Consider the following 14,336-nt stretch of genomic DNA (forward strand, 5'->3'; position numbering starts at 1 on the left):
TTACATGAATGTATCCAACGTTGGCCCACATTTGGCAACATTGCTGCAACGCAAGAAAATGTGCATGTGGGCAACATTGCCTATGCGTTAAACGTTGCGTGAATGTTGTTGGATGCGTCCAACACTGATTTTACTTTGGCCCACATTTGGCAACATTGCTGGAACGTGAAAACACGTGCATACGGGCAACGTTGCCCATCCGTTGTTTGTAAACGTTGCATGAATGTTTTTGAATGGGTCCAACGTTGGCCCACATTTGGCAACATTGCTGAAACGTGAAAAAATATGCAAACGGGCAACGTTGCGCATCCGTTGTTTGTAAACGTTGCGTGCATGTTGTTGAATGTCTCCAAAGTTGGCCCACATTTGGCAACATTGCTGTAACGTGAAAAAACGTGCATACGGGCAACATTGCCTATACATTGTTTGTAAACGTTGCGTGCATGTTGTTGAATGTCTCCAACGTTGGCCCACATTTGGCAACATTGCTGCAACGTGAAAAATGTGCATACGGGCAACGTTGCCTATACGTTGTTTGTAAACGTTGGGGGAATGTTGCTGAATGTGTCCAATGTTGGCCCACATTCGGCAACATTGTCACCACGTTGTGTAACGTTGCCTAACGTTACACAACATTGGCAACACGGCAGAAACGTTGCGGCAACAATTTGTGCTACTAGGGGGCCTTTGATACGGTAGACCACACGGCCATTATGATCGGTCTGCCTAACCGGAAGTACGTCACGATGAAAGGGGCTCAAAAGGGACGTTTTCAAAAGGGACAGTTACGAGAATACCGCCCCCAAGTGATTCGAAAGGGACAGCGCAAGCCGCGCTGGTCGCGAAGCAGGCGAAGCGGGCGAAGGCTCAAAGGCGTGCGAACAATTTTTAGTTTTTGTTGGCACGCGGCGTGCGAACTAAAAATAAAAATTGTTCCCACGGGGCGTGCGAATAGGGACACCCGTGCGCCCGTGCCCCGTAGAGTTCCTCGGATCGGATCTCCACGCGGTCACCACGATTACAGTTGCAGGGTTACAACTGGTTAGTTGACTGTGACACGGTGCTGTTGTAACCGTAACCGGCGCCGTATCTATAGCGGAGGTTGGTGGTAGTACAATGAACTAGAATATAGTGGTAAATCGAGGTGAATGCGAGCCCATCCTTCCTGACCTCGGCTTGCGGCCCAGTTCTTCAGTTGCCATGAAGTTGGTCCGGGGATGCGTGCATGCCTTTAATCGCACCGTCGCCTTGTTAGCACGGGTGAGTGGTCGCAAGTGCACACTTATCGGCATATGCGGAAACGTGGGGATCAAATACCAACAAGGGAGACTCAGCTGCCTGCACTGATGCCCTGCAGTAAGATTCCAGTGTTTCTAGTATCTCCTGCCCGGTAGATACGTGCAGCAAAGGCGCTGCTGGGCCTCGGTGTTGCACGAGACCACCTTGGAGATGTGGCAACATACTGTGGAGGCTGGCATTCCTTCATTGCAGCCAGTGCCAATTGTTGCTCTTTGGGGGATACTACCGAGGGATTAAGTACCGAAGTGGCTATCGTTCGAGGTTTGGCTTTGGCACAGTGGGGCTAGGAGGAGGTGCAAACCACGTCGTCTAGCCGTCGGGGTCTTAAAGCTCCGCGCATACGCTACTGTCTTTCGAAGCGCCTGTAGAATGCCACACTGTCCAGCATGACATTATTTGCGAAAACCGGCGCGAAAATGTGACCGTAGCAAGTGTCATGATCAGCGAGCACTATGCTCGCACACAGTGCGCTTTGTGCCGTGCTGGAGCGGAGAAGTAACCACTCTAGCGCGACACGTTGCAATAATAGGCCCCATGACTGCAGCAGCGAGTATGGGATGCTGTGCATTGTGTAGTTTGCATCTTTGTTCTGCCCCGTTGCACAGTGAGTGAGTTTTAGCTCAAAGTAAAACCCTTTTACAAAGGGCTGTGCTATTGTTACGTCGAGGCGCTCCATCCCAGTGCACGCCGGCTTCACATCTTGCGGTGAGAGCAGTCCGTCTTGATTGTTACCCAACCGCTTCCGCTCACTGCAGATAATTATTATGTATGATTACACATGATTGGACCTGACTAGTGATGGCTGCGTCTGGACGTAACTTTGGTGATGATTGCAGTTACATCCAGAGCTCACATCAGCTTTACAACTCGCAGTGAGCGCAGTCTGTTCGGATTTTTACCCAACATGCCAAACTGCTTCCACTCACTGAGTAGTGAGTGAAGGTAATGATCAATTGCTCTCAATAACCTCAGATTATCGGGCATAACTGTGGCAGTAGCTATGCCTGAATGCAGTGTTAGCGATGATTAGAGTTATGTTTGGGTGTAACACTAGATACATCTTTTACAAAGTTGTAATGCTGCCATGCAGAAGTTCGACGAGAAAACTGTGGACGTATTAAAGATTTTACTTCTTTGTGTTGAACTTCCATGTCATTGCAGTAGGCACATGTGGTGAACACGGGAGCACATGGCAGCCAATGGTGTTGTTACGGCACCTTTCTGTGGCTCCATGAAACATTGCGCACGTGCAGGGCATGTTTTCTTTCACCACGTGCATTGTCACTAACGACAACAATGCTAAACAAAGATTTTTGTCCCGCCATAAGTAAAATCGAGGTAGTAGTGTATGGCTCCTTTCGGGTGTAGGGTTTGTCTGCGATAAGCGTTGTTCATGTGTGTTCTCTTAGTTTCAGATGCAAATACAGCAGCCATTTCACCTTTGTAGTGCTTCACGCGCTCGCGTAATGCTTTGGCTGGCATATACGTTTAGTGTCAGTTTTCTGGTTTGAAGATTACTATGTGGCGGCAGTACTCCATACAAAATATAGCAGTCTTGGTACAGGATGCAGAACTGCGGCTGACCTAACGGCAACATGAGCCAAGGGAACAACGGTACGCCCTTATTCTGCGTGCACAGAGTGAAATTTTACCAGAAGAGTTCAAACTTTAAAGAACAATGGATGCATTTTGGATCAATGCATTATGCTCCTCTTGCATTGTGCTGGTGAACGAGTTCCTCATACATACAGTGGCAGACGCTGCCATGATGTGGTGCGTGCGGTGAAAGCATAATCTTGCCCAACATGCACTGCACATGTGCGATGCCCCCTCAGTAGGCTGCCACGCACTACTGTATCCACCCTAAGCGTGCTCACTGCTGTACATTTCCACTCATTACAGATGATGGGCCTGGGAGGGCATTGTGGATGTGTGGATTGCAGAAATGGTTGCAGTGAGTGTGCTGGACAGCTCCTTTCTGTGAGCAGCGATATGCTTGCTAATAAGTAATGAAAGGGATATCTAGTGCACCGCACATGTGTACACCTCGAGGTCATCGTCGGATCTTTTCGTCCCTGTTGTCGTGAATGTGCGGTGCATGTGGATGTACTATTATGAGCAATACGAAAGGGAACACAGGAACTCGTGACAATTAGCCTCGAAACAGACTCAAAGCGATACGCGGATGGCGCTGTGAAAAACAGAGGGGGGAAGGAGGACGCTCTTTCACTAATTGTTGGCACTCCCACCACGTTGGCATTTCTAAAAGGCAGCCGCTTACGTCATTTCGCCGATAATATAGTCAGTATCGTCCAAAAGCCGATAAGACGCACGGCGGGAATGGGAACAGTTGTTAGAACAGCGTCCCCCTTTCCACTTTGTTTCCGACGGCGGCCGCTACGTATCACTCAAAACTGGGTCTGAGGGTGTTTTCTACGCGTTCCTATGTTCCCTTTCATATTGCTCGTTATAGTACACAAGGACAGGTGCCTGTCCTTATGTACTTTCCTTTTTGTGGTTGTGTCAGTTAGTGTAGTTTTTTTACTTAACGTTTCTTTCCGTGTTGCATATGCATTTTGAGCAGGCGGTGCCAATAAAAGATCCCTTATTTCACTCGCTGTGGTGGGCGGGAGACTGCTTACTACGTAGTGGTACTTTGTAAGGTCTGCTGAGGTGTGTCGTGCTGTGAACTGCGATTGAACATATATGAACCAGAGTTCGGGGTCCACAGTCCTAAAGGGGGCAGCTTACCGTCGGCTGATGAGACTGTCGGGGGGAGTCTGTTGTGGTTGTTGAAGTCACCATGCCGTTGGTGCAACACCCCAGTAGCTGCAGCAGTATTCCAGGTCACCAATGTTGAAACGCGCTTCTCAGCAGCGCCGGGCGAGTGAACAACGCACGTCCCAAACAACTGAACGCTTGTTAACAGCACTGCTCTCAAAGATAACTTGCGCTCTTGGCAGTACACCTGAAAGCCCTGCCTTGCATCACCACAATATCTTTTTGTGTAGGGCTAACTGCAGTCTCGCAAGTTTTAATTGGGTTAGGATGTTTGAAATGAGGCTCTAGATTTCAACACTTGCTGCAGAACGAGGGATCACAATGCCTATGGTCAGCCACTGTGCTCATGAACGAGAGTGAGCGATTGCCAGTGGGTTACCAGTCCAAAGCTTCAAAGCAGTGGGCACGGGGCCGTGTCTTATTGCCATAAGCTGGACCGCATGTTCTGTCCTGCCAGTGTGGACAAATCATTGCCATCTCTCCATTACAAAGGGTGCATGCGTGGCTAACATAGTTGACCCAATCAATATTGTTGTATGTGTCAAGCGCCCGCTATGCTCCCTTCGTAATCATGAGGGATAACAGCGTAGTGTAAAAGTTAAAAACACCACCCGGGCCTGCATTTGACAAACCTGCTCGCCTAGACGCACCCCACGTGTGCCTCTTTTTTGCACCGTACTAGAAGAATCGCCAAACGAATTAACAGGTTGGTGGGTTAAACCAACCTAAAAGATACGCAACTATACTTATTTTCGAAAGGAGTGCGTAGAATTGACATAAGAGAAGACGTTCCGGGAAAAAAATTTCTGGTCTTTGTGGAAAAAATGATAGGGCTCAAACTCAGGCCGTTGGTGTGAAAAGCCACGGCTCTAGCCCTGTGCCACTTAGACCTAACAGCGTCACTGTATTAGCAGGTGCTGCAGAGAATAAAAGCAATGTTCTTAGCTAACTCGTAGGTGGTCCGTGCAGCCAGGTTTGTCAAATGTGCCACCTGGACGCAGTGACTTCTGAATGGCGTCCTGGTTAAGTGCTCCATAAGAGGGAACTCCAGATCAGATAAGTTAGCATGAACACCTGCGACTCTGCTCTGCAGACCAGTGTAGTCGCACCGAAACCACTGTCTTTCTTGATTGACTGATATGGCTGCTAGCTGGCCTAGTTTATTGCTAGTTTATTTGCCAAGATGACTGACTTGGATGTCTCAGCGTAGCATATCAGCTGGGCGCACAGTTATTTTTGTTATTGATCAATACTGTAAGTTTTGGTCAGGCTCTTGCAGGAAGTGAGTACACATTCCATGCAACACAAACCTCTCTGCATGCAGATGGGTAGCCTTCGGGCCATCTTGCCAGGCTGTCGGGGCACGTCAACTTCCGCAGCGGAACCATTCCCGGAGCTGCAGCCACGGCCCGAGAGTGCCTACCATACGGCCTACCGTCAGCCGGGCACGGGCCGCATCTACGACAAGAAGCCATTCCGGTTCGAGTGTCGGAAGGGACGCGTCTACCACTGGTGCTCCTGCGGATTCAGCCACACCCAGGTGCACAAGGGAGACCAGGGCCATGGCTGCCCGAAACGGGGATGAGTGATTTATTGGCAGTGCTAATGTGGATGGGCGCATACCCAGGAGTATCTACCCTAATTGGGTACAAGTGCTGCACTGCACCCTAAACTTGCTGGCCAGCTTTCCCGCGTTCCGGCGTAATCCTTCAAGCGTGTTCCTTTTGTGACCATGCTGGCCCGATCAGTTGGTCCGACAGCATAGGCGGCTGGTGGGCTCCTCGTAGCAGCTGTGCGCTGCAGCACAGCTTGAACACGTCGTTTCCAAGCGTGGAGAGCTTTTGTTCTTTGGTGCCTCACGACACCTGTGCCGATCAGTCTTGTGATCCGAGCCAGACAGTGGCTAAACAAAACCTTGTTCCTTCTCCTTGAGGTCGTGAGACCTGTCACCATGGTGTCCACATTCGTCGTCATCATGTTTGTACAGCCCCAGCGACATTTTGGTGATTATGTCTAGCTTGAGACGTGTATGCTGCCTGTTTGCTGTGGAGAAGAATCTTATGTCTTTTCACTTCTCGACTCGCAGCACGTTCCACTGCAGATCCAAATTGTCGGTGTACAATGGGTAGCAGGACATTTCTGTGTGCGGTAGTTCGTTTTCTGGAATTATTGAAGGTTCTTCTTTCTCTTTTTCTTTGTTTTCTTAGTGTGCAGGCACACCTAGCGGCTCCAATGGTGATGCTGAGTTGTACCAACGGTTGCTATATACCATCGGGTAGAACCGGTTTCGCAGCTTTTGCTCCAGCCTGTGAGAAAATCATTGTATGGATGAGCATTTCGTCCACAATCCTTCATGTTTGGTTTTGTGTCCCCAACGTAAATCCTTGCCAAGTGGTTGCAAATGCTGTCCGCTCTTTCATTTCCAGTGGTGCTTTCCACCATCATGCAGATTTCAGGACAGACAAGCGTCGCCAAGGGGATGAGAGCCAAACTTCACATCCCACCTCCTGAAGCGTTTTCATTCCTTTCACCATGCACTGATTGTTTGGAAGGTGATGTGGCACAACTCTCAATGACTTGGTGTTTCAGTAGCTGTTCAAGTGCAACGTTTTGAGCAGCGGCCTTTCGTTCGTGCTTCGGTTTGCTTTTCTGTACTTTCCGATTGTAAAGAGTATAATTTTGAGATTGGTCTCAGTTAAATACATGGTTCTGCTGCTTTTAGACATGGTTCTGCTGCTTTAGCAGAGCAGCAAGCGACAAGCGACAAATGCCCTTTCTCACGTGCTTAATGCCGCATTCTGCTGCATTTGTCGCTTGTCGCTTGCTGCTCTGAAATTGTTTGCAGGATACCTATGTCGTGCGGGAGTGCCTACGTCGGTCAATCTGGACACTGTGTTAGTGAAAGGCTTAGAGATCTGTGCAAGCAAGTTTCAGCACCAGGGCACTTGGCTGCCCACTGCACCAGGCATCGTTGCTCCGCACAATTTGAATGCACCACGATCCTCTTTAGATCTACTGACACGCTTACCCGCGAGATATGGGAAGCCTTTGCTATTCGAAAAGAAAATAACCTGCATCAGTTCACCATCAATTGCATTAACGACAACGGAAATGGCATTACTTGACAGTTTGTAGGCCAATGCATGCGCAATGACGAATATTGTACATCTTTTCATCCAGCATAATTAACCCCTCCTCCTGTCACATCATCTGAATTTTTCCTGAGTTGTGTTTGTTGTGATTAAAAAACCAGTTGGTAGTGCGCGCCTTACTCGTTCGTGTAGTTCTTCGTCCTTGTCCCGCTTAGCGCCAGCAATGTGTCGAGTCATATTCGACATGCTTTGTAGCTTAGAACACTGCAACGATCAGTGCTGCAGCAACCCGTCATTCCGTGCAAGCAATGAAAAGCAGCAAGCAACGAAAATAGGGGAGCTCCGTAACCATCACCTGCAAGCTGCGAGTACATGGTCTCAATCACAGGGTTCATGGCTGCGTCGCCAAACTCTGTGTGCCATCGGGTGATTGTTTCAAATAGCTCTGAGCCACAGATAAGGAGTTGTTGTAAACGCTCGCCTTTGGACAAGCCAAACTGGCATAAAATCTGCTTGGGTGTGTTCATCTCACAGTATCAATATTGTTATGCACTCAAGAACGAAATGAGGCTTTTGTAAAAATTAACGTTTATCAGAGAGAACTTGTGCTCTGCAAAGAACTTGAAGAATACACAACTACAGTCGAGTCCACTTGTAACAATATCCAACTGCCAAGGATTGATTGAGTGATTGTGGGGTTTAATGTCCTGACACTTCAGAGGCGATGAGGTGCACCGTAGTAGAGGGCTGTGTATTAATTGTGACCACCCGGGAATCTTTAACATGTGCCAAAATCTCGAACACGTGGGCATTTTTGCTTTTCGCCTCCATCAAAAAAGTGGCTGCCACGGCCAGGAACCTAACCTGCATCCTTGTGCTCGGCAGCTTAGCGCCTTAGCGACTGACTCACCATGGCGAGTCAAGTGCCAGGGGAATCCCATCGTTGTGACCGAGATAATTGTTATAAGCGGTTTGCAAAAAAAAAAAAAAAAGCAAATCCCATCCCAAATACAGCCGTCAGCCGAGCACCACTTATCAACTTGTCAGCAGAGCGAACCAAAAAGACTGCAATATGATGAAAGTTTCCGTTTGATCACTTGACTTCACTTCCTGTCAACCTAACTTCATGCTTTGTTTTGGTGAAGAAAAAGATGTGTTGCACTTGGCTATCATGGCTGGTAGGCGGATAACAAGTCCCAGCTGCTACCCTCTCCGTTCCTTTGCCGCGCATGCTGCTATATAAAAAAGCCAAATAAAGCAACTAGGGCTGCTTGCTCTGGCTCAGCCACTTCGTGCATCGTCTTCCTGAATGACACACATGATACAATGTGCCTCTGTCAGTGGAAGTTGTTGTTCCAGGTAAATTTACTGCAATTTTGCTGCCGCAGGCTCCGTTACATCGAAATTAGCTTTGCTATACATACGTATGGTTGAGTGGGCATGGATTTATGCACACATGTAAATAAAAGGACTATAGCGAGGTACAGTAAAACTTCATTACAAGGGACATCTGGTTATAAGAGACATTTGGGTGAAAACGGTTTGGTTGGTTTCTCATGTTCGCCATGTTAGCAACATTGCACAAGAGACCTTGGTTACAAGAGACACGTTTCCCGGCTCCCTTGAGTGCCTCTTGTAACGAGGCTTTAGTGTATTATAAAAGGCCTAGCAAGTATGCACACTGCCTCACCTCGGGTGGAAAAGACTATATTGTACATTCAGTAAGCAAGGTGCCAGGTACTCAGCAAGGTGGCCGCTAGCTCTGGGTAAGACTGTACAGAAGCGGGGGTGCTCAGCTGCCGTGGAACATCAAAGTTGAGCCACAACAAATGGCATCCGGGAGGGCGCGCAGAAAAGGGTGCAAGCGTTCACTCTTGTTGTGCAGCCTTTCTGCGATGGGAGCCACCGCAACCCGCACCTGAAGATCACGCTCAAGCCCATCCGCTTCGTGGCCGAGGAGACCCGCGTGCTGTGGTTCTGCAACTGCAAGCAGACGGCCAACCGGCCCTACTGTGACGGCTCCCACAAGAAGCCCCAGGTGCAGGAGCAGACGTCCGTCATCAAATGAGCAATAAAGCGCTGGTCACCACCCGGCTCTGGGTACACAGGCTAGTCAGTTGGCCTAGTCAGTGAAGTACGGGCCCCTCTCCACGGCCCGGAATGCTTCACAGGCTGCTTCCCATGTCCAGACGTGCTGCAGGCAGCATGGCTGGGCTCGACAAGGGCGAGTGTCGTGCCACCTGCTGGCAAGGTTTGCTGCCCTTCCAGAACCCGGTCAACTGCACTCCAATTTTTCTTTGTCCACGTTTGATCCAGATAAGTTGTTTATGTTCAGAAAGTCACCATGGCCGATGTCCGCATAGCATAATTACTGCAAGCATTCAAGGTAGCTCAGTAGAAGACTGTTTGCCCCTAGCGGAGAAAGTCCCCACACGCCAGACGGAAAAGAGAAACTTGTCCCATTCCCTTCTCTGGTGACTGGCCCAGCACATTGCCAGGTGCAGGGAGTTTCCCCGCACTATTGGTGTGTACTAAAGCCCCTGAAAAAATGTTCCAAAAGCCAGGGGACATTATTCTTGAGTTTAGAAAAACACTGGACTTGTATAACGTTTGAAGCAAAATCATGAGACGTTTTGCTACCTACGTGGGTGGCATCATCAGTACTTTGTTACTTATGATGCCACCCGCATAGGTGGCGAAACATCTTATGATTTTGTTTTCATGTTGGGTAAATCCAGTGTTTTTTTTAACCCAAGACTACAGTTCCTCTATCACAGCCATGGCCGCCATGACCCTGGACAAGCTGCGATGACAAGCAGGGCCCCTAAAGTGCTCTGCACTGGAACGTGTGCGTCAAAGACAGGACTAAGACTAAGGAGACAGGACGAGCGCCTTAGTCCTGTCTCTTACGTGCCGTTTTTCTATTTAAAAGACGTAGCACCAACTTGCCCAGCAATGTGCTGTGCTGGATTTGAGCCGTTTGCCAAATGAATTAAAAACACCCAAAAATTGTTTTTTTCCCAATCCTCAGGCCGCACATCCTTCAAAAAAACTAAGTAATCAGCTACATATCTAAAGATATTTAAAATCTTAGCGCCACATGCTGTGTCAAGGCACATGGAAATGTGCTTGGAAATAAGGCTCATGGAAATACGTCGCAAAAGGGTAAAAACAGATCACTTAAAATTGGGGCGATACATGAACTGATACAGACCCTACCTCTTTTTGGAGGACAGGTGTGTCGTTAAAAGCAAATGTAGCAGAGGACAGAAAAAAAATCTTAAAATACCAAAATATTGTCAATGTTAAAACAAGCACAAAGTCATCGATGCTTTCACGGACAGCACAAAAAAGTTCGCTTTGTGGAATTGAATAGAACAGGCCTACGGAGTCAATGGAAGAAGCGTAAAGCGGCTCCTGAGAATACTCGTATTCAGTAATAAAGTTAATACACTCCAAGTTAGACACCAGGTAAGGGTCATTCACCTTAAGCAACTTCAGATGCCTTTGCAAGAATCTGGAGAGAGCCCTTTGCGATGAATCCCTCGCTATTACAATCTCCCTGAATGGCATCCCATCTTTGTGCATTTTTACAGGGAAAAATATATCGAAGAGGTCCTTTTGTCACCACCGATGGTTTTCTTGAGGCTGTGCAAATTCATCTAATCAGAAAGAGCCAATGCCTTCTTTAATTCTTTCCTTGAGCACTTAACGGGGCGTAGAATTCTTAGATACAGCTTGCTGAACGATATCGAACCTGTAGCGCTCCGAGTTGTGAAACCAGAATTGTTGCTACCAAGTGTGTCTTCGTGTCATCTCGGCATTTCTGGTCAACAGCAACCTACATGAAGCCATGTCCCACTGTTCTCTTGCGAAGCAGCAAAGGTGACGGAGCTCTTGTGGGCAAGAACTCTTTCGTCCCTGCTTGCCTAGACAAGAAAGCATAAAAAGAACGAATGCCGTTCTGCAAAGGTGACATCCCTTGGAGACTGCCCTTTGCCTGAAAGTGTACGAAAGGTGTTCTACAAAGGACCAAAGTTCTGCACCGAGGTACGTGAAAATCCTACTGCTCTCTGTGGTAAGGAATGTTGTAAATAGAGTTCAGCCTGATGAACAAAACAGGGTTCCTTCAGAACACGTTGACTGCGTTATGTCTAGACAACCGTTCCGGATTGCAAGCCCCCGGGTTCGGGACACCACACAATTTTTGAAGAAAAATAACTTGGTGCTGCTGGTAGATAGAGGGTGGAAAAATTTCATGCCTGTTAAGTGCTCAAGGAAAGAATTAAGAAAGGAGGCATTGGTTCTTTTTTGTGAGATGAATTTGCAGAGCCTTAAAAAAACCTTCGGTGGCGCAAAAAAGGACCTCTTGGATGTTTTTCTGCAAAACGCACTGCAAATGCAAACTGCAAAAAACGCACAAAGAGGGGATGCCAATCAGGGCGCTTGTAATGGAGAGGGATTCATGGCAAGGGGCCCTCTCCAGGTTCTTGCAAACACATCTTAAAGGCCAACTGCACGCCAATTTCACCTCGACCAAATTTATTTTGAACGTACAGTATTTATTACCAAACCAACTGGGACATGACTCGTAGCCCTGTGAAATGTGCTAATTAGTTATAAGCACTCAAAATAGCTCCGTCGCAGGTGACGGTGCACCTGCCGGGACATTGTGCGAACAGCCATGAAGTGGAAGTGACATTGCAGCCGGCAGTGTGCTCTTTCGTACGGCCAGCTAGAAGAAACGGTCGAGCTTCGCTGGGCATGCTTCTCCTAGGATCGTGGCGAGGGTGAAGCGTTGCGCACAGCTTTGCCCCGGCCAGCCGGCCATGTGCCGCTGTTCGCTCGCCGGCTGGAACGTCACTTCAGCCTCGCTATAATGGCCGCACTCTCCTCAGTTTCACTTTCAAAATCTCAGATTTTCGATGGCCGTTTGCACTGTGGATATGCATATTTCAGCTGTCAGATTTTGTATCTTGCAGACTTTTTAGGCAGACAATATGGAAATTATGTATTGAGGAGGATGAAATTTTGAGTGCAGTTGGCCTCCAAGTTGCTTAAGGGGCCATGAAGACAAAACACAAGTTTGGTTCATTCGAAAGATTGCCTCGTTAGAATCATACTGACGCCACTTTTAACAAGCACTTCGCTCAAATAAGCTATATGATAAGAAAAAAAGGGAATGGCCATGCGACCCACAAGCTCATTTCCCACGACAGAACCTATAACGTCATACCAGCCAGCTCTGCGATTGGTGGAGGCAGACGAAACCAAGCGCAATTTAGGCAGAGCTTATAAGCTTGCCGAACAGGCTATTTGCGCTTAAATTTAGGCCACATTCTTTTTATAGCAGTAAGAATTGGGGGATAAACAGTGAAAGTTACGGAAGTGCATGTAAACATAGAAGTACCGATGCGTATTGTTGCTGGTATTGCGCGCACTATGCTTGTTTTAGCTGCACAGCAGTCCACCACTTTGGAGCTGTCTTACAAGCACTGGCCAATTGGCGTAGGCAACGTTGTCTTACGTGACCCTGTTTGCCGAGGATATTCCATGTTTTACGGAACGATTACTTTCTACAGTAACAAAAACAAGCCATGTGCAAATACGGTCAAAAAACGAAGCAACAGTAGACAACGGTCCATGCATGAGTACAGTAGTGCCATTTGGGAAGACTGACGGCAAGCAGCGCTGCAGCCGAATCACACAGTGCAAGTTCACTCGTATATGCGCGCTTATGACTTTATTGCTGACGTCTCGAAAACGCACCATTTGGCAGGAGAATCAAAATTTTAACCTAAATAGATTAATTTTTGTTAATATAGCATCATTTGCGGCCAAACAAGCACTAGGAGCTCTATAAAACACGACATCTTTCGAATAAAACAAACTTGTATTTTGTCCTCATGGCTCTTTAAGGTGGATAACCCTTACCTTGTGCCTAACTCGGAAAGTGTATAGAACTTTATTACCGAGTACGAGCGTCCTCACCAGCCGCTTTACGCTAATTCCATTGATGTTGTAGACCTGTTCTACTAAACTCCACGAAGTGAACCTTTTGTCCTCTCACTGAAAGCATCAATGACTTTGGCCCTGTTGCCTCTCAAAATTCTACTGGTTGTAAACATCGACAGTTTTAGGGAATTAAGATTTTACCTGTCCTCTACAACAGCTGCCTTTAAAACACCCGTCCTTCAGGAGGAGGGGGTTCGCATAGGTTCACGTGTATCCATTACCCCAATTTTAATTATGCACCAACTTGCCTAAGCCCCAACCATTGCCAAATTTTAAGCGATCTGTTTTTATCCTTTTACAACAGGCATATTTCAGTGTGCCTTGACACAGCATGCAATCTTAAGATTTTAAACATCTTTAGATATGTAGCTGATTACTTGATTATTTAAACCATGTGCAGACTGAGGATTGGGAAAAGCTTGTGAACCAAGTTCTTGTCATTTGGCAAAGGGCTCAAATTCAGTACAGCATGTTTTGGGCCAGTTGGTGCTGCATCTTTTAAGTACAAAAACTGCAAATAAAGACGGGATAAGACGCCCGTCCGGTCTTCTTCTTCTTAGTAGTGTGCACAGTTTTCTACTTAGAAAAGACTCAAATTCACCTTTGAGTTACCTGAAGAGGGATGCCTTCAGTTCCTCGACATAAGCGCCTTTTTCCATGAAGGTCAGATGTGCTGAGACAGTGGCGTGGCAAAGGCCCTCCGGTAAGGGAAGGGGGGTGCCACTTGTGCCCTTCCAATGAGTAAAGTGGACAAATGTAACGAGAATGCATGCTTTGGCCTGCCGCCAGCCTGTTCAAATTTGCTTCCTGTTATAATGAAGGAAAGCGAGGAGAATTAATGACGCAGGCGTGGATGAATAATTAATAGGCAGTGAGGTGACCAAAGGTGAAGGAACAATTCTTGGAGATAGGGGGAACTGTTGGTATGACCGCCCAGACGCAGAAGGGTGTAGCGAGCAAGCTTGTTCCTCGCTGGTGCAACAGTGGGGCCAATAAAGCTCCTTCATCATGTCCACGACAACTTTTCGGGCGTTGGACAAAGCTGCATTGTGGGGTAGGGCGCTTGAAGGGCCAAGAAGACTGTGGTCATTATCTGTTCCTGGCAGCTTTCTACCTGGTTTTTTATTGCGCTCATTGATGTGTGAGCTC

At 47.6% G+C, this 14,336-nt stretch overlaps 1 protein-coding gene across 1 annotated transcript; it reads left to right on the plus strand.

Annotated features, from left to right (window-relative positions):
• The first annotated feature begins 939 nt into the window (after positions 1–939).
• LOC144164028 (uncharacterized) lies at positions 940–9,271 on the plus strand. The gene is made up of 3 exons (XM_077694636.1): positions 940–1,260; positions 5,405–5,620; positions 9,058–9,271. The coding sequence occupies exons 1-3, from the start codon at positions 1,201–1,203 to the stop codon at positions 9,238–9,240; spliced, it is 459 nt and encodes a 152-aa protein (XP_077550762.1). The 5' UTR covers positions 940–1,200; the 3' UTR covers positions 9,241–9,271.
• Positions 9,272–14,336: the final 5,065 nt, after the last annotated feature.

This window comes from Haemaphysalis longicornis, unplaced genomic scaffold (genome assembly GCF_048455015.1).
Source record: "Haemaphysalis longicornis isolate Haplotype H1 unplaced genomic scaffold, Haemaphysalis longicornis Haplotype H1 scaffold_1, whole genome shotgun sequence".
Classification (NCBI taxonomy): Eukaryota; Metazoa; Arthropoda; class Arachnida; order Ixodida; family Ixodidae; genus Haemaphysalis; species Haemaphysalis longicornis.

What these genes read in the sequence shown, in the direction of transcription:
- LOC144164028 (XM_077694636.1), top strand. Translation starts at nt 1,201, where the DNA reads ATGAAGTTGGTCCGGGGATGCGTGCATGCCTTTAATCGCACCGTCGCC. An exon ending in CCGTCGCCTTGTTAGCACGG is followed by an intron (nt 1,261 to 5,404) that starts GTGAGTGGTCGC and finishes CTCTGCATGCAG; the next exon opens with ATGGGTAGCCTTCGGGCCAT. An exon ending in GCGGATTCAGCCACACCCAG is followed by an intron (nt 5,621 to 9,057) that starts GTGCACAAGGGA and finishes CTTGTTGTGCAG; the next exon opens with CCTTTCTGCGATGGGAGCCA.